The 20925-nt window shown below is 34.5% G+C and overlaps 1 protein-coding gene across 7 annotated transcripts in view; it reads left to right on the forward strand.

The window, feature by feature from the left end:
- Positions 1 to 11685: 11685 nt before the first annotated feature.
- Positions 11686 to 20925, forward strand: part of LOC145260656 (WD repeat-containing protein 26-like) — a 250775-nt gene continuing 241535 nt past the window's right edge. For all 7 annotated transcript variants that reach the window (XR_013864346.1, XM_080119000.1, XM_080118999.1 and 4 more), the window contains exons 1-2: positions 11686 to 12178; positions 19794 to 19893. Coding sequence is in view for 6 of the 7 variants with exons in the window: in XM_080119000.1 (XP_079975126.1) it covers positions 11967 to 12178; positions 19794 to 19893 (312 nt within the window). In the remaining variant the exon portion in view is untranslated. The remainder of the gene's footprint in view (positions 12179 to 19793; positions 19894 to 20925) is intronic.

The following is a 20925-nucleotide window of genomic DNA, read 5'->3' on the forward strand; positions in this document are numbered from 1 at the left end:
CAGCTCCCATTTCCCACCCATCGGGAGCTGGTCCCCTCCCCCCCTCCCTCTCTCTCCACATTAAAAAACGGCCTTGTGCCTAATTTGCTCAGTGGGGAAGCAAATAAATACAATCTGTTCCGGCAGATGCTGCACTTGAGATGATTTGTACCAGTCAATGGAGGGGAAACCCTCTATACTGGGACAATTATTATTTTTGGTAACCAGAGTGCCCCCTTTTTGCCTACTTTTAGGGGAGCTGGTTTTTACCTCACATTAAAAACGGCCTTGTGCCTAATTTGCTCAGTGGGGGAGCAAATAAATACCATCTGTTCCGGCAGATGCTGCACTTAAGATATTTGTACCAGTCAATGGAGGGGAAACCCTCTATACTGGGACAATTATTATTTTTGGTAACCAGAGTGCCCCCTTTTTGCCTACTTTTGGGGGAGCTGGTTTTTACCTCACATTAAAAACGGCCTTGTGCCTAATTTGTTCAGTGGGGGAGCAAATAAATACCATCTGTTCTGGCAGATACTGCAAGCAAAGACCATATGTGGAGGTAACTCCACATATCAGACCTTGGTCAATGTAGGGGCAACCCTTCACACCAATTGTCACTATCCAGCTCCCATTTCCCACCCATCGGGAGCTGGTCCCCTCCCCCCCCTCCCTCTCTCTCCACATTATAAAACGGCCTTGTGCCTAATTTGCTCAGTGGGGAAGCAAATAAATACAATCTGTTCCGGCAGATGCTGCACTTGAGATGATTTGTACCAGTCAATGGAGGGGAAACCCTCTATACTGGGACAATTATTATTTTTGGTAACCAGAGTGCCCCCTTTTTGCCTACTTTTAGGGGAGCTGGTTTTTACCTCACATTAAAAACGGCCTTGTGCCTAATTTGCTCAGTGGGGGAGCAAATAAATACCATCTGTTCCGGCAGATGCTGCACTTAAGATATTTGTACCAGTCAATGGAGGGGAAACCCTCTATACTGGGACAATTATTATTTTTGGTAACCAGAGTGCCCCCTTTTTGCCTACTTTTGGGGGAGCTGGTTTTTACCTCACATTAAAAACGGCCTTGTGCCTAATTTGCTCAGTGGGGGAGCAAATAAATACCATCTGTTCCGGCAGATACTGCAAGCAAAGACCATATGTGGAGGTAACTCCACATATCAGACCTTGGTCAATGTAGGGGCAACCCTTCACACCAATTGTCACTATCCAGCTCCCATTTCCCACCCATCGGGAGCTGGTCCCCTTCCCCCCCTCCCTCTCTCTCCACATTATAAAACGGTCTTGTGCCTAATTTGCTCAGTGGGGAAGCAAATAAATACCATCTGTTCCGGCAGATGCTGCACTTAAGATGATTTGTACCAGTCAATGGAGGGGAAACTCTCTATACTGGGACAATTATTATTTTTGGTAACCAGAGTGCCCCCTTTTTGCCTACTTTTAGGGGAGCTGGTTTTTACCTCACATTAAAAACGGCCTTGTGCCTAATTTGCTCAGTGGGGGAGCAAATAAATACCATCTGTTCCGGCAGATGCTGCAAGCTATGACTAGCTATGACTAGCAAAGACCAGATGTGGGGGGCAACCCCACATGTCTGACCTTTAACCAGCTCCCATTTCCCACCTCTCAGGAGCTGGTCCCCTTTTCCCCTTCCCCCTCCCTTCACTCTTCACATTAAAAATCGGCCTTGTGCCTAATTTGCTCGGTGAGGGAGCAAATAAATATCATCTGTTCCGGCAGATGCTGCAGGCTGTGACTGGCAAGGACCAGATGTGGGGGCAACCCCACATGCCTGACCTTTAACCAGCTCCCATTTCCCACCTCTCGGGAGCTGGTCCCCTTTTTCCCTTCCCCCTCCCTTCACTCCTCACATTAAAAATCGGCCTTGTGCCTAATTTGCTCGGTGGGGGAGCAAATAAATACCATCTCTTCCGGCAGATACTGCAAGCTATGACTAGCTATGATTAGCTATGACTAGCAAAGACCAGATGTAGGGGCAACCCCACATGCCTGACCATTAACCAGCTCCCATTTCCCACCTCTCGGGAGCTGGTCCCCTTTTTCCCTTCCCCCTCCCTTCACTCCTCACATTAAAAATCGGCCTTGTGCCTAATTTGCTCGGTGGGGGAGCAAATAAATACCATCTGTTCCGGCAGATACTGCAAGCTATGACTAGCAAAGACCAGATGTGGGGGCAGCCCCACATGTCTGACCTTTAACCAGCTCCCATTTCCCACCTCTCGGGAGCTGATCCCCTTTTCCCTTCCCCCTCCCTTCACTCCTCACATTAAAAATTGGCCTTGTGCCTAATTTGCTCGGTGGGGGAGCAAATAAATACCATCTGTTCCGGCAGATGCTGCAAGCTATGACTAGCTATGACTAGCAAAGACCAGATGTGGGGGCAACCCCACATGTCTGACCTTTAACCAGCTCCCATTTCCCACCTCTCGGGAGCTGGTCCCCTTTTCCCCTTCCCCCTCCCTTCACTCCTCACATTAAAAATCGGCCTTGTGCCTAATTTGCTCGGTGGGGGAGCAAATAAATACCATCTGTTCCGGCAGATACTGCAAGCTATGACTAGCTATGACTAGCAAGGACCAGATGTGGGGGCAACCCCACATGCCTGACCTTTAACCAGCTCCCATTTCCCACCTCTCGGGAGCTGGTCCCCTTTTTCCCTTCCCCCTCCCTTCACTCCTCACATTAAAAATTGGCCTTGTGCCTAATTTGCTCGGTGGGGGAGCAAATAAATACCATCTGTTCCGGCAGATGCTGCAAGCTATTACTAGCTATGACTAGCAAAGACCAGATGTGGGGGCAACCCCACATGCCTGACCTTTAACCAGCTCCCATTTCCCACCTCTCGGGAGCTGGTCCCCTTTTTCCCTTCCCCCTCCCTTCACTCCTCACATTAAAAATCGGCCTTGTGCCTAATTTGCTCGGTGGGGGAGCAAATAAATACCATCTGTTCTTCAGATGCTGCACTTCTATTTCTTGTTCTCTTTCAGCGGAGGAGAAATCCTTCACGACTGAGACAATTTTTATTTTTGTACCTTTTCTCCACGTTAAAAAACGACCCTGGTGTCTAACTTTGTCCCGTGGGGAGGCATAGTAAATAGGTACAACCAGTATTCAGCCTTCGTGTGCCAATGCACAAGTACTTTCTGAAATGGGTGCACCAGAACCTTGTCTTCACCTTCTATTCGGGGTTGTTTTTCTAAGATACTCCACTATTGATGCAATTCTCTATCTATATTAAAGCCAAGTACATCCAAGGATGGAATACTGCTGTCATATCTGGGCAGGAGCTGCTAAAAACAGCCTATCCTGCCTTGACAGAGTACAAAATAGACTTCGTGGCTTAGTGGGGGATGCCCTTTTCTCTACCCTGCAATCTCTCTCCCACAGAAGAGATGTTGCGAGCATATCCTTGTTTCATCGTTATTTCAATGGCAGGTGCTCGTCTGAACTCCAATCTCTGCCCCCCCCCCTCACCAATCTTTTACGAAAAACATCTGTCTAACTGAATCCACTGTGAAAAATTTCCCCCACTCTTTATCTGTGCCTAAATCAAAACGTGGTTTCCATGAACAAAGCTTCTTTCTTAGAACTGCACGCCTGTGAAACTCTGTTCCGTCTGCCTGCTTCCCACCTGACTACAACTTGGATGTCTTCAAGTCCAACGTTAACAAATTCCTAATGAACTGCCTTCTTAAGTAAACACTTTATTAAATCTCCACACTAACGTACTGTACTTACAATAACCCTTATATCTGAGTGGCTTCCGGGCCTTGATAAGTGGTGATCACTGTGTAAAAAAAAAAAAAGAAAAAAAAGGGCGCTGTCTGTTGTATCTCAGGTGTTTCTCCATACACACAGCACAGATGTGGTCAGATGAGGTGCCACGATTGGGTAGCTACTTTTAGCTCCCTGACAACACAAAAACATGTGGTCGGAAAAATACCAGTTTAGCGGTAACTCTGTATATAGTATTTTTAGAAATTACCGGTATATCGGTAACTTGGTCTGGTAGCGTTAAATTTGTGGATCTGGTTGAGGGTTTCTCAGTTCTAAACTTGAACTTGAAGGATAGTTTTATATATTTTATGTGAAGTTTGTATAGCTTGCCTTGACAGAGTACAAAATAGACTTTGTGGCTTAGCGGGGGATGCCCTTTTCTCTTCCCTGCAGCCTCTCTCCCACAGAAGAGATGCTTCGAGCCTGTCTTTGTTTTATCGTTATTTCCATGGTAAGAGCTCGTCTGAGCTCCAATCTTTAGTACCCCCCCCCCGTCGCCAATCTTTCACGAAAAACACCCATCTAGCTGAAACCACTGTCAGTAATTTCCCCCACTCTTTATCTGTGCCTAAATCAAAACGTGGATTCCATGAACAAAGCTTCTTTCTTAGAAGTGCACGCCTGTGGAACTCTGTTCCGTTTGCCTGTTTCCCACCTGACTACAACTTGGATGTCTTCAAGTCTAACATAAACAAGTTCCTGACGAACCGCCTCCTTAAGTTTATCAAACCCCCAATACTAATGATTACTACGATACTATCCTATTGATTACTGTACACGCAATAACGCTTATCCCTAAGTGGCTTCCAGGCCTTGATAAGTGGTGACTACCATGTAAAAAAAAAAGAAGAATCTGATTTGAATCTTTGTGGTCTTTTGTTCTCCTTTGTGTTTCCTGGAGATGTTGCGGATGTACATCGTGTGGCGTTGAAACATTGTATTGTAAAATTTACAGGTGTCATTCAACTGCAGGTTGACTGCCATTTCTTTTCAGGGGAGAACTAGCCTGGGTGCCCGGCATTGCTTGGGTGTTTGGAAGTGTGTATTGGGCAAAAAAAAAAAAATGTGGTAATAGGCAGGCAGGCTTGAACCCGTACCGCGAAGGAGGAAAAGAACATGAATAAAAAAAAACATGATGGCTTTGCCGTTGAGTCTATCGTCAAACCGGAAGTGGTGAAGGTTAAAACTAAGGCAAGTCAATCGAAAAGAGGGGATGACTTTTGAAAAAATCGGTGAAAAAAAGCGACCCTGTCCCTGTAGAAAAGTACCCAGTTGAGGATGAAGGAATTAATGTTTTTAGCCAATTTTTTGATATTTGTTGTCCGAAAGGTCGAGCTTCAAAACGATACTGATCTTGTGAAAATCCGTCGCCTCTGTCAAAAGTTTTAGGCAGGCATACAAGCATACATTTAAACAGACAGGTGAGATTTATATTATAGACTAGCGAGGGTGCCCAGTGTTGTCCAGGTGTTTTGGAGGTGTAAAAGAAAAAAAAAATTTTGGTAGGAAGGTAGGCGTGAACCTTCACGCAAAGGTGGAAAAGAAAGGAAAAAATAAAGACTGGTATCTTACACGCTCGGCCACGAAGGGGGAGGAATGAAAAACTTTTTAATTTAACGTTTAAAAACTTAATGGAACAAATGCGTGAAATTGATGAGGTCAAACATCATGCTATTAGAGGGAATGAAATCCCGCACTTAACATTTGCTGCAAGGCAGTTTTTTTGTTTTTGTTTCCACAGCTTTAGCTGCGCGGTTCCCCAAGATGTTGAGGGGGAGGGACCAGCTCCTTATAAAAAGGAGTAGCAATTGTCTGATATAAGGTTTCAGTTTCGGTTATGTATGGCAAAGCCAAAGAAGCATGCGGCGAGTGAAAAATATCATCTAAAAAGTCGCCCAAATTAAAGATAAACGTAACCTTGTTTCATAATTCTTAGATATTAGAAAATCTAAATATTTTACAATGAATACCCATAAAGGATTATTTTCCCTAAAACGGATTATCGGATCTATATAAAAGGTTCTAAGAAACAGTGACTGCCCCCCCCTTCGAAAAAGTCTTTGCCAGACGTTCACAGAACATGCACACACACACACACTAACACATATTTTGCCTTTTATATATCTAGATTAGCAGGAGTGCCTGACATTACCTGTGTGTTTGTCGGTGTAAAAGAAAAAAAGAAAGATTTGGTAGGGAAGTAGGTTCAAACCTGAAGCCTTGAGGCGAAGATGGTGGAAAAGAAAGTGTGAAAAAAAACCTGACATTTTACCGCCTGGCCAGGAGGGGAGAGGAACTGAAAAGCGTTTTAATTGAACGATTAAAAACTTAAGTGACAGGTGCGTATTTGTTTTTTTCCCCCGCCAAGATGTTGGGGAAAACAGCTCCTTTAAAAAATGGGGTGTCCAAATGAATAGCAATTGTCTGATATTACGGGATTTTTTTCCACACATTGATCAAAGCTGATTGCTTTCTGGGTGTCTCTGCATGAAAGGCCGAGAATGACTTCACTTTCACAGTTTCGCTTTCTAAGAAACAGTAACCGGCCCAAGCGCCCCCCCCCCGCAAGCTTTTGGCGGACACACACAAAAAACACACACACACAGACAAACATTTTCGCTTTTATATAGATGGCTTGAATTAGTTTAAAATATAAAAGTCAAGCATCATGCTTCAGTTGTGCTCTAAATAGAAACGTTTATTTCGAATGCGCCCCCGTCATATGAAAGAACCTACTGTTGACTTTATATGCTTGTCCTTACTGCTTGTGTGGTGATAATGGCTTGAATTTAAGTTTAAAATGAAAAAGTCAAGTAACATGGTTCTATTATGCTTTAGACAGAAAACTTCGTTTCAAATGCATCCCTGCCATATCAAAGAACCTCCTATTGATTTTATGTTGGGCCTTTCGGCTTGTGCGGTAATATGACTTCTCAAATGCAGTTTTAGGCAGACATACAAACATACATACATGCATTTAAACAGACAGGTGAGATTTATATAATAGATGTTGGATTTTATTTGTACCAACAATTGTGTATCCCTATGTATAGATTTGTAATATCTTTATTCTGGTTCAAATATTTTATTTTATGTATTTTATTGAACTTAGTTTCATATAATGTGGTCTTGTATGATACTGTCATTGAATTTGTATAAAAAAGCAATGCTATCTCCTGTTGACTTTATATGCTTGTCCTTACTGCTTGTGTGGTGATAATGGCTTGAATTTAAGTTTAAAATGAAAAAGTCAAGTAACATGGTTCTATTGTGCTTTAGACAGAAAACTTCGTTTCAAATGCATCCCTGCCATATCAAAGAACCTCCTATTGATTTTATGTATTTTATTGAACTTAGTTTCATATAATGTGGTCTTGTATTATACTGTCATCGATTTTGTATAAAAAAGCAATGCTATCTCCTTTAGAATGATGTCACTGTATCCAGCCTGAAAATCTTCCTTTTAGAATCCTACTGCCAAGGAGAGTGGATGGGCATTTCATTATCTGCCGTGAACGAGGATTCCTGAGCATTCCTTTTGGAAACCTGGCAAGAAGAAAACACCAGCCGCGACGAGGCGAACACTTCCTAACAATGTTCATATACACGGCGACGACAACGATGACAATATGCCCATATTTTCAGGGAAAGAAATTTGGAATAACTTCCAAGCCTTTAAACTGACAGTTAAAAAAAAAATGGTAATTGATTACAGTATATATTAAAATATACCAGTTTTTTTTGTTTTTGTGTTTGGTGCTATTTTTTTTTGTTTGTTACTTGGCATTTTTCGTTTTTGCGTGCCTGCAAAGGAAATAATTTGCAACCTATTTTGTAAATAAAATCTCATATTAAACAAGACCTCTTTCTACGTCATTTTTTGTCCCCACCCCCAACTCTTTATTTTATCCTTTTATTTTATCACCTCGAATTTATCTGAAAATGGATAACTTTCCGACAATGAACCATGTCACCATATTGGAAATAAGTCGATGATACTTTCATATTTACTTTTTTTTTTTTTTTTTTTTACACAGTGGTCACCACTTATCAAGGCCCGGAAGCCACTCAGGGATAAGGGTTATTGCAAGTACATTACGTTAGTGTGGAGATTTGATGAAGTGTTTACTTAGGAATTTGTTAACGTTCGACTTGAAGACGTCCAAGTTGTAGTCAGGTGGGAAACAGGCAAACGGAACAGAGTTCCACAGGTGTGCAGTTCTAAGAAAGAAACTTTGTTCATGGAATCTACGTTTTGATTTAGGTACAGATAAAGAGTGGGGGAAATTTTTCACAGTGGATTCAGCTAGACGGGTGTTTTTCGTGAAAGTTTGGTGAGGGGGGACTAGAGATTGGAGTTCAGATGAGCACCTGCCATGGAAATAACGATAAAACAAGGAAAGGCTCGCTACATCTCTTCTGTGGGAGAGAGGTTGCAAGGTAAAGAAAAGGGCATCCCCCACTAAGCCACGAAGTCTATTTTGTACTCTGTCAAGGCAGGATAGGCTGTTTTTAGCAGCTCCTGCCCAAATGTGGCAACAGTATTCCGTCCTTGGACGTACTTGGCTTTTATATAGATAGAGAATTGCATCAGTAGTGAGATATCTTCTGGAGCGGTAGAAGGATCCCACCATCTTTCCAGCGACCTTGGCAACAGACTTGATGTACGTGTTCCATTTCAGATCAGGAGTAAAGGTCAAACCCAGAAGCTTGTCAAAACACGGGGCCTCTCCCAGACGAGAGCCATCCATCACAATTGATGTCAGATGGGGATCAGAGCGTTGATGATGTAAGGATAGGAGTTTGGTTTTGGATGCATTAAAGGTAACACGCCACGTCTTCCCTCACTGAACCACGCGCTCGAGATCAGAGGAGAGAGAATCAGAGAGAACTTTGTCATTTACAGCCTTTGATGTGTTGCCGTAGATGGTTGTGTCATCAGCATAGATGTCAACGAATGATTTAAGTATGTGTTTAGGGAGGTCATTGATGTAGATCAGAAAGAGAGTTGGGCCCAGGATTGAACCCTGAGGGACTCCAGCATTAATACTGCAGGCCTCTGATTTTTGTCCATCGACCACTACTCTTATGAGCCTATCGGAGAGAAATGATTTAATGATTGAGAAAAAACATTTCCAGTTATACCGTAGCTGGAAATCTTGTGAAGTAGACCCTTATGCCATACCTTATCGAAGGCTTTTGATATGTCAAGAGCAATTGTCCTAGAAAGGACGCCTTTGTCAAGAGATTCACTAATCCTGTGAGATATAACCGTCAGCACATCTGCGGTCGATCTTACAGAGCGGAAACCATATTGTGTGTCACTAAGAAGGTTGTTTCTGCTGAGGTGGTTGACTATTTCTCTATTTAATATGGATTCCAGCAACTTACTCATAACACACAGGAGACTTATTGGTCTGTACTGAGAGGGAGATGACTTATCACCTGAATTCTTAAATACAGGGCAAACTGATGAGGTCTTCCAGGGAGTCGGAGAGCACTTCTCCTTAAACAGTTTCGTAAGTATGGGAGCAAGTTTTGGTTGAAGCTTTTTTAACACTATAATTGGGATGCCGTTAGGACCAGTTGCTTTACTGGAATCAAGGTTCTTGATTAGCTTCGCGACCTCATGCACGGATATTTGTATTTTAAAAAGGTGTTTTCCGCCCATTTCAAACGAAATACTAAAGTGGTTTTAACCCCAATACATTCAGCATGTCATAATCTTTTTTAAAAAAAAAAACAAAAAAAAAAACAAAAGAGAAATTGAGCTACTGCATACAACCTTTCTGAAAAAATATATCTGGCCTGTAAACGGGTTTGTATTACTATACACAGATTCGAAAAGGTTGAAAAAAAAAAATAAAATAAATGTTATCAAAGGCAAGATAAGTTACTTACTTTTCTCCCTAAATGGATAATTTTTTAGCGTTTTTATTTAATGTAACATGTTTACCGAATATATGTCAGCCTATGTCACGGCAACAATTGAGCGAGTTTCTAACAGTATTTTGTATAGTTTTTTTAATTTTTAACTCATTTCTCCAAACTTATCGTGCTCAACGGAGAGTCCGGTGCCATTTTTAATTTTCCAATACATCGGTAAGCACTATGTTTTTCGAGCTGAATAAACATGTTACATTAAATAAAAACACTAAAAAAATTATCGAGTTAGGTAGAAAAATAACTTATCTTGCCTTTTTGATAACATTTATTTTATTTATACATTTTTTTTTTTTTTGACAACTTTTTCGAATCTATGCATATACCCGAGCTGGTGATAGTGTTTGTGAAATTCTAAAACTAATAATAATCGAAAAATAAAATACAAAACAAGGGGCAGGAAACAAAAAAATATGTATTTCTATGTACGAAATGAATGCGTCACAAAAAAAAAAAAAAAAAAAAGAAAGAAAAAGGAGGAATTGCTCTGCAAAAACAGATGTTGCCTTTTTTGGGGTCCCCATTTTATATTTATTTTAGAGTTGGATACTAAGGTGCGCAAAGAAAAAAAAAAACCATAAGAGATAATAGAGAGGCCATGTCTAAAAATAAACGAGATACGAGGTGCGCATTATACAGGCACATATTTTATTATGCCTTGTTGAAACTTGAAACATTAAATAGGCGGCACCTTATTTTTTATTTATTTTTTGCTTTGCTGAAACATTTTAATTAAAATTAAAAAAATGAAATATATTAAAAAAAAAAAGCGAAAGTTTTTTCCCCAAAGAGAAAATATATAAAAAAATAAATCGAATTAAAGATAGACCCCCCCCCCTAAAATAAAAACAAAAAAGCAGTCAACTTTTTTTTTTACGACTACGGTGTACCAAAGTTGCAGTAATTAATGTATTTCTTAAAGAAACAAAAATATGTTTGTGAGAAATATAAATAAATACATATAATTAAAAAAAATGAAATCAAATATAAAATTAATAACATATGAATAAATAATGAATAATATATATATATATATATTATATATATATATATATATATATATATATATATATATATATATATTGCTTTCACAATAATACAAATGTAAAAATTAAAACCAACTTATTTTATGTATGGAAGAACGTAATATAAAAATTATTCTATATGCGATTATTACTTTGAAATACACGAAAATATCGGAATAAAATAGTAATAATAATATACAAGAAAAAGATAGGCCTTATTTTTTTAAATTATATATATATATATATATATATATATATATATATATATATATATATATATATATATAGGTTTAGAGTTCCTGTAGAATCTTTTTAACAACAAATTGAATGAGATACCCGCTGAAAAGAAATACGAAAAAAAAAAAAAGATTAATGAAATAGAAGCATTTTTTTTTCCAAAATAATATCAAATACATGGAATTGTAATAAAAAAAAATCCATAAATAGCATTTTAACAAATAAGTGAATATCAAATAAAAAATAAATTGTAGCGTAGACGCGGGTCCTTCTAAACTCGGCGCTCGGCGGAGAAGAAAAACATAAATATTATGAAAGAGAAAGATCGGATTTAAAACTTTTTTTTTTTTTTGCACGTTTATATATGGAAATTGTAAACACAAAAAATCCAAAAATAGTAATTAAAAAAAAAATACAAATAAACCAACAGCAAATAAAATTAAATAAATAATCGAGCCGACAGAGACACGATTTCTAACTCGGTGGAGAAGAATAATATAAATATTATGAAAGAGAAAGATCGGAAATTATAATTTTTTTTTTTTTGCAGGTATATATATTTATAAATAAAGATTAATAAATTTATATTAGATGCATATATTTATTTATACTTGTAAATAAATAAAAAATTAAAAAAAAAATAGATACGGAATTTCCCATGATGCTACGACGGCATCAATGACGTCATCGAGCAAAACAAATTTGGTCACTCGAGTTGTTGTTGTTGTCAGTGGTCGCTTCGAAAACGGCTGGTTAAGCATTCTTCTAAAAAGGGTTTATCTAGTGATAACCCTTTAATTTTTGTTTGTCTGTGTGTTAGGTTTTTTTTTCTACATTAATGCAACAACAAAATCACCTAAGGTGAAATCCGGCAATTCTGGCATCGTCCTCAGAATCAGAAGACGGTGGAGTTTCTCCCCCACCGCCCAAAAAGCAACGCGTTTCTTCAGCCGCTAATAGGAACATGCAGTCGAATGGCTGCCCTCATCAGCACAATGGAGAGAGCGAGGAGGTTGCTTCCACTTCCAGGCCCAACGGTACCTGTTCTTCGACTAATGGTGATATTATAGCGACAACACCAACGGAAGATAAACAAAATCTCCTCAAAAATATGTCCAGGGCGGATCAGGACGTTGTCCGATTAATCGGACAACATTTACGGGGACTCGGATTGAAGTGAGTCCCGTCCCAATTTTTGTTTCTTTTAATATATAAACACTAAACAATATGACCCAAACAAAGCACGGATTGTGTGTGTGTGTGTGTATGTATATATATATATATATATATATATATATATATATATATATATATATATTATTGAATCACTCTCGTCTCCATTATAGAGTGATTTATTATTATTTTTTTTTTAGTTTTATGGGGGTTTTAAAAATTGCCTTAAAACCATTATTATTTTTTTTTTCTAACCCTTAAAAAGAAAATTGGAAACTGGAATGATTTTTCTATAAATTTACCTTAAAAAAAATTATGCCAAATATTTGGCGTTTATTTACAATAAAACCGATAATCACAAAATACTAAATTGCAGGAAAACCTTAATGATGTACGTACTCGTCGCGGAACGAAAATATCATATTCCAAAAAATCACGTAAATTAATGGAGTAGTTTTTTTTTTTTTATATAAAGAAAATCATTTTTTTAACGATTTTAATTGGAGATTGTAGCCATTACAAGTCTGGATTTTATCTCCATAGTTCAAATTGAGTTATCTCCCCCTTATTTATAAAATATGGCGGATCAAAACATAATGTCTATTCGTCATGGAATTTGATTTTCTCAGTTATGAAAAAAAAACTAGTTGATCAATTTACTTAATTTTTGGAATATGACGTCTTTGTTTCGTGACAGGTGAGTAAATCATTTTTTTTTTTAATTTTTATGCGTTTTTGTTTTAAAATTAGGTTTAATTCCAAATAAACACCGAATATTTGGCACAATGGTTTCTTCAAAGCCAAATAATCATTGGACACCAAAGAAACTAACATGTTCACGTTAGCCGAATAACTTAATCGTCATATTGAATATTTTAGCTTTGTGATGACTGCACTGAAACAACCGTGATATTAACGAAATTTTAGTTTTGTAATAATTTGGTTTAATTAATTGAATGACAAACAATACCTTGATAATTACGGTTTCTTGGTTAAATTATCAGACCAAATTCTTACAAAACTAGAACTAATTTTGAGAGAAAGTCATCTTAAAGTTAAAAACTGCACTTATGTTACCGTGCTGAAATAACGTTATTTAGAAAGCTATTCCTAGGGAGAAGAGTGTTTTGTAATTCTTTACTTCCACCTAACAATTGAATAAAATATCGTGGTAAATTTTGACCTGGTTTTCACCATTTTTCTTTAAAATGACTTCTATAAGTTTTCGGGTGTGCTGAAAACGAATATCGCATTTAGTCTTTCCGCAAAGGAGTAGTTTTCCAGACATTAAACAGTGCCGTTTCTTGTGTTATTGCTGGAGGCCATCTTGGCACGCGCAAGCGCGCACTCGGGCGTGTAAACTAAACCCGGAGAAACTACGCGCAAGCGCGCGTTACCAAGATGGCCACCAGCAATAATATAAGAAATGACATTGCTTAATATCCGGAAAACTACTTATTTTCGGGAACTTTAAATGCGATATTCGTTTTCAGCATACATGAAAACGTGTATAGTCGTTTTAAAGGAAAATGCTAAAATGGGAACCAAGTAAAAATTTACACCTTGGATTTAACTTTCATATATTAAAGATTAAAAAAAAAAGAAAAAAAAAGTAACATAAGAACCTTTTTTTTTTTCTTTTAATTTTTAATATAACCAATATATTTTATTCCTCTTTAATAATTCTAGTATTTATCACTGTCAGGTGGTGCTGGTAGTGGTGCTGAGCACCACTGGTGAGTGGTGCTCATTACCAACATTCTTAGTAGAGCAAGCATAACTTGACATTCCAACGTTTCGAGCAAATGGTCTCTTCAGAGCTAAAATATACTTTAGCTTTGAAGAGACCATTTGGTCAATCTCTTAGCAAGTCGTGCCCAAATTATTATAGTAAAAAAAATAATTATATATATATATATATTGATGCAGAATACAAACCGTGCTATTTTTATATAGGATTTAAATTTAATTTGCGATATTTTTTTATTAAACTGTTAGCAGAAAGTACAGAATAGTTAAAAACGGGTTTCTGAGTGATATTTCAGCCCGGTCCGTATGAGAGAGGGAGTGAGCCAAAAGTTGGTGGATCGCATTTTGAATAGGTTATACCCCGAAAAATTCTGTTTTTCTTACTCCGATTCAGAATCGGTGGACAGTAAAAAAAAAAAAATCTGAATGGGCGAATTTTTTTTTTTTTTTTTATCCACCTACTCTTGGCTCCGTCTGTATATATACTGTGTGTATGTAATATATATATATATATATATATATCATTCATTTGCTAGTTTAAAAACTTCAAAATCACTTTCGAATAAGTGTATAAAATTCGTCTTTTTTATGAAAATTATTAAAGAAAATGTCGCTACAACTGTTTCTCCATAACTGTGAAGTATGAAAGTGATTTAAGTCTTTAAACTAATAAACAATTAATTTATATAAGCCAAAACTTAGTATTAGGACTCGTTTGTACCGTGTCAACCCCCCTCCTCCCCCGATGAATCAGAAGAACAGGCGACTCGAAGTCCGCAGCAAATAGTGCCTGATAAGATTTGTCTGATATTTTTATTTTTTTTGCATAAAAAATAAAAAAATAAAATGTTGTTTCAGTGTTTAAGTTTTTTTAGTATTATAAAAAATATATTTATGATTTTTTTTTTATAAAAAAAAAAAAAATTGTTTATCTGACACTGTTTGCTGCGGTCCTCGAGTCGTCTGTTTCACCGAAGTACATTTCGGAGGGGACACTGTTCTAGAAAAGAACTTGCAGAAGTGTCTATATATATATATATATATATAGACAGAGAGAGAGAGAGAATGAGGGTATTGTTGATCTAATGAAATAAAAAAAAATTGTTTTAATTAAAACAATACCAATAATGTAAACAAGTTTTTTATTTATTTTTTTTTTTTAGAAATTTTAAATAGACTAAAAATGTTAAATGATTCGACACAAATGACTAGCTTGTTGATGATATGACTAGTTTTGATTTCGATTTCTCTTATAATTTCTTAAAATAAATATTTTTCCAACGTATAAATGAAGTAGAGTGCCGTTGCCGTGCTCAACATTCTTTTTTCTTATGAACAGAGCAATAATTGTAACATTTTTTTTTTTTAAGATTAAAATAAATCCGAAATGAACCTAAAAAGACTTCGTTTGTTGACATGACATTTGCATTTACTTTGTTTTCTTTTGTTTATATTTTAATAGTTTTTTTTTTTATTTCGACTTGCAAACATAAAACAATCTTTTGTTTAGAATAAGAGTAAATGCACTTGTTTTGCTCATGTTAACATAGTGATCATTTTAAAATTTTTTTTTTTAACTGGATCATTTAATTAAATTAAAATTTAGGTATTTATGCAAAATATGAACCGTCCGTGCTATTTGTTTTAGATTAGGATTTTCGGGTTCCCGGATTTTCAAGTTAAATTCAATTTATAGGATATATTTTGTTTATTAGATGGAAGTACAGAAAAGGTACAAAACGCAATCCCCTCCTCAGGTTAAGAACGGGTTTCTAAATAAAATTATTTTGACACGGTTTGTATTTAAATAATCATCTCCTTCCACAAGTATTGAGTACCATTGTCTTTATTTTCCTCTTGAATACGAAAATTAAATTTTTATTTATTATTAATCAAGGTATTTATGCATAATATGGAGGAATTTATTTTTATATATATATTATTTTAAATTTCATTTTTATAGCATCCTTATCAAATTGTTAGGTGAAAGTACAGAATTAAAAAGTGGGTCCTTACCCATGTTAAGAATAGGTTTCTAAATCTTATGCTTTCAACACGGTTCTTTTTCAAACATAATCGCATGAAATAAAACGAATTTTAAAAAATCCAATCAATTAAATTCACCAGAATGCATTTCAGTTTATTTGTAAACAATACATTTAAATGTTTTAATCATTGAAAAAAAAAATGAGTTCGTGATCTTTTGAAATTTGAAAGGAATTTGGAAGCATTTAAATTGTCGAATAGAAAATCATTCTTAGCAAATCTTTGTATTTTAAAATGTTTGGAAGATCCAATAATTTTAAGAGATTAAAAATAAGAGTAATGAAATTAGTTCTAGTTTTATAATTTTGTAAACTATAATATTGTAACATTTAAATGTCCAAATCATATTTAATAATAATGATTTAAAAAAAAAACAATAAAAAAAAAATACAATGAATGAAAATTGTTAAACTCCCGAGCAATTTGAAATTTATTAAATGAGCACTTGTATATTTTTTTTCTAAAAATATTTATTACTTAGTTTGTTTTTTAATATTATGTAAATATTTTTAAATTATTAAAACTTTTAAAATAGTTTTCTTTATAGCAACATTTTTATTTCATTTAATTAACTGAAGTCTATTACTATAATCAATAACACGTAACGGCTAGCAACCCTTTATTTTATTTTATTTTTTTTTTTTTGAGAAAAACAATATTTGGGTTGTTCTAATAATAAAGTTCTTGGCCTTTTGGCTAGGCGCAAAGTGTAATATCTGTTCTGATATAATTCACCTTTTCTGTCCTCGGTCAGTGGAGGAGAAATCCTAGGTTGAGACAATTTTTATTTTTGTTCCTATCTAGAGTGCCCCTATTTGGGGAGCTGGGTTTTCTTTACATTAAAAACTGATCTTGTGTCTAACTATGCCCTCGTGGAGAGGCAAGTAAATAATAATAATAATAATATGGAATTTTACACATTATCTCACAAGTTTCTGTTTATTCATCCCTGATTTGTTAAATAGATAAAAAACTAAAACAAAAAATAAATTTTATTAACCAGCTCTATTTACTCGACGTTGTCCGCTTGTCCGGGGTGCAAGGGAGGCTTACAGGAAAAAATCTTAGAAAACATGCTTCCATTTAATTTTGTTTTTATACATAAAAATATGCAATAATTTTAGTTTTCTGTAGTTTTTTTTTTTAAATCTTATTTTGTAAATTATTCGATTAATAGTTAAAAAAAAAAAAAAAAAAATTCCCTGTTGTATTAGGTGTATCAGAATTTTTGTAGGAATTTTTGACACCCCTGCAAATAAAATATAAAAAAAACTGCAAATAAAATATAAACAAAAAACTCGTAATTTCTCTTTTAAAGGTGGGTTGTTTATTTTCTTTATGGATTATACTCCCAAAATAAACTATTAAGGTTGTATAAAAAGTAATAGAAATATTAAAAAAAAAATAGTAATGTTGAATCAACACCCACACGCATAGTTTTAATATATATATATATATATATATATATAAAATAAAAATTACAATTAAATTTACCAAAATGATCCAAGATGGTAAAACTAAAGTATATTATAAATATTAAAGAATTAATGGTACTAGTGCACAGTGCAGAGAGTGATCCGGGCGTAAATAATAACGTTATTTAAAAAGCCATTCTTAACATGGGGAGGGAGGGTGTTTTGTACCTATTCTATACTTCAACCTTACAATGGAATTAAAAAGCATATAATTAAACTTGGAAATACAATTTAAAAAATAGCGCGGATCACTCTCTGCACTAGCACCGAATTAGTATTTATAAAGTAATCTCAACCAGATGTAAAAGCTCGATAAAACTAAATAGGAGATAGAGCTTATAATAAGAACAAACAATTAATGTTTTAACTATTTGCTCTCTTTCTCTCTATCTATCATATATATATATATATATATATATATATATATATATATATATATATATATATATATATATATGATCACTGACTATGGATCGTCGATCAACCCCTGTAAATATTTTAAAACTGACAACTAACCATTAATGCTCTATTTTTATTTTTGAATTTAAGTTGATTAAATCTCTAAAATATTTTTTGTATCTTATATTTATTTGTTTATATTTAAAATGTTTTAAAACCATTTTCCTTTATTCCCGATTAGCCTTTGTAGGATGATTTTTTAATCATAATACAAGATCAAAATTGTTTTGGACAGACTTTTTAATTAGTGATCCAAAAACCTTGCAAAAAAAAATTGTTTTTAAAATAATTTAGGAGTCAATGTAGTTTTATTTATAAATGTAACATCTATTCAAATAGTTTATAGCGACAGCTATATATATATATATATATATATATATATATATATGTGTGTGTGTGTTGTTGCCGTGTCTGCCCCCTTTTTTATGTATATTTTAGTATACATAAAAGGTTTCCAATCTATGTTTTCGTTTTCACTATAAATAAATTTGTATTTTACGTTTTTGTGGAAAGACGAAAGTTAAAGGAATAATTTTTTTTTTGTTTCGATTAATAAAATAGACAATCTAAAAAATACTTTTTTTATTTTTAGTAAGAAAAAAAAAATACTTCTATAAAAAGCTTTTTGACGTGTTTAAGTTCAACCCTAAACTACTGTATTTCTTCCGATTAAAAATATTGAATACATTTTAGATTTAGATTTACATCTTATATTTAAAAAAAAAACAAACTTTTTTTCAAATTTAAACAAATAATTTTATATATATAAAGCATGTGTGTAATTTTAGACTATATAATTGAGATTTTTTTTTTGTTGTTATTCCGAAAAAAATATTTTTATTTACAAAAAAAACTACTAGTTGAATAAAATTCTAGATTTTTTTATAATCTGATATATATTTTTTAAATGACCTATTATAAAAAATTAAAGAAAAACTGTTGCTATAATATAAAAAAAAAGCCCATTTTCTGATCTTTTAAATAATTCGTGCCTCTATTTTTCGTTAACATTTTTTAGAAGAAAAAAAATACATTGGCGCACGTATGAAAGCGGTACCCCCTCTGTATTTTTATTTGTCTTTTTCATTTTTTTCGTTCGATTTTACCGAATGGACACTAATCTACCATATCAGAAATTTTTTTTTTTTTTCAAAACAGTCAATATTTAAATATTTGTAGGAGAGGGGTCAGTTTCTAATGCAATATTCTAGTAAATCGATCACCCAGTTTAGAACCACTGGAGGAGTGGAGGGTTTTAGGCCAAATTTCTGCGAATTTAGCCTTAAATTTCGTTTAAAATTTTTTTTTTAAATATATAATCTGGTAGACTAATGTCCATTCGATAATAATCCGCTGAAAATAAGAATGAAAAAAAAAACAAAAAACAAACAAAAACAAAAAAATACGAAGGATACCGCTTCTGGTTCTTGAGAAATTTATGTACTATAATATTTTAATATTTTTTTTTAAATAACATTTTCAAGTTAAATACAATTTGTATGGTATCTTTTTAATTTATAAAATCCCCTCTGTTAAAAATGGTTTTCAAAATGCTATTTCAGCACGGTCCGTAAACTACACAAGTACCGAATATCTATAATTCTATAATTCTAGTTAGACTAGACATCCAATTCATCTTTTATTCTATAAAAAAATAACAATAAATAAGAATAATTGAATAATTTTTTTTAATCTTAAACAAAAATAAACAATTGTTTTTGTAATGAAATTAAAAAAAAAATAATGGTTAATATTTTTTTAGCGTTTATTTATTTTTAGCGAGTTAGGGAATCTTGTATATAATTTAAGGTTTAATTCGAGTGTTTTTATGATTTTAATTCTAATATTTGTAGACATTGTTTTAATTTGTGTTTTATTTAAATTTCAAGTCGCACTGCCGAGCTGTTGATGTCGGAATCTGGTTGCATGTTGGAACATCCAGCCGCTGCTAAATTTCGGGGACATGTTATGGATGGTGAATGGGAAAAGGTCAGATTTTTTAAATTTTTATTTATTTTTGATATTTAAAAAAAATTATTGAATTTTGTCTTGTTAAAAATTAAGCACATATGGAAGCGGTACTCCCTCTGATTATTTTTTATTTTCGTCTTTTTTTTTTCTTTTTTTTTTCCGGCAGATTATTATTGAATGACACTAATCCACCAGATTATCAACAACAAAAAAAAGCAATTTTTAACATTCTTTAAGGGGTGCTCTGTTTCTAATACAATGTTCTAGTAAAGCGATCCTCCATTTTTTGAAAGCCTCGACATTTTTCGCCCAAATTTCGCAAGTTTAGCCCTTTCTAGCATTTTTTGAAGGCTAAACGGCTAAAAATGGCTAAATTCACGAAATTTTCGCTGAAATAAGTCTGTTTTGGTCCTGGTCTACTTGGCCTTTTGGCCAAGATCAAAGTGTTCTTCAGATGCGGCAGTTCCATTTCTCGTTTTCTTTCAGTGGAGGAGAAATCTTTCACGACTAAGACAATTTTTATTTTTGTACCTTTTCTCCACGTTAAAAAACGACCCTGGTGTCTAACTCTGTCCCGTGGGGAGGCATTGTAAATAGGTACAATTGGGCGCCTATAAAAAAAATTTTTTCTCCGATAAAATGTCCTATTTGATTTTAAATAAAAAAATCTACTTGATCGATTTATGTGCTTTTTGGAATATGACGTCTGCGTGCGTTGACATACATGCAATGCACCACCATACAGATTTTACTTGAAGAAAACATTTTTTATAGGCCCAATTGCAAACAAGCAGTGAAGATGAAGCATTAAGCAAGCAAGCACCGATGTTTTCAATAATGTAGGGATCGATTTATTGGAAACTGAGCAGGGAGCACCCCTTAAAAAATGTTATATATATAATTGGTAGATTAGTGCCCCTTTCAATAATAATCTGCTGAAAAAAAAATTAAAAAAGACAAAAATAAAACTTGTAGAGTGGGGGGTATGTGCGCTGAAAAAGAATTCATCTGTTTACAAAAGTTAAATCATTTTTTTTTTCTTATTTCATT

Source organism: Euprymna scolopes, chromosome 36 (genome assembly GCF_053919585.1).
Source record: "Euprymna scolopes isolate OS-2025 chromosome 36, ASM5391958v1, whole genome shotgun sequence".
Classification (NCBI taxonomy): domain Eukaryota; kingdom Metazoa; phylum Mollusca; class Cephalopoda; order Sepiida; family Sepiolidae; genus Euprymna; species Euprymna scolopes.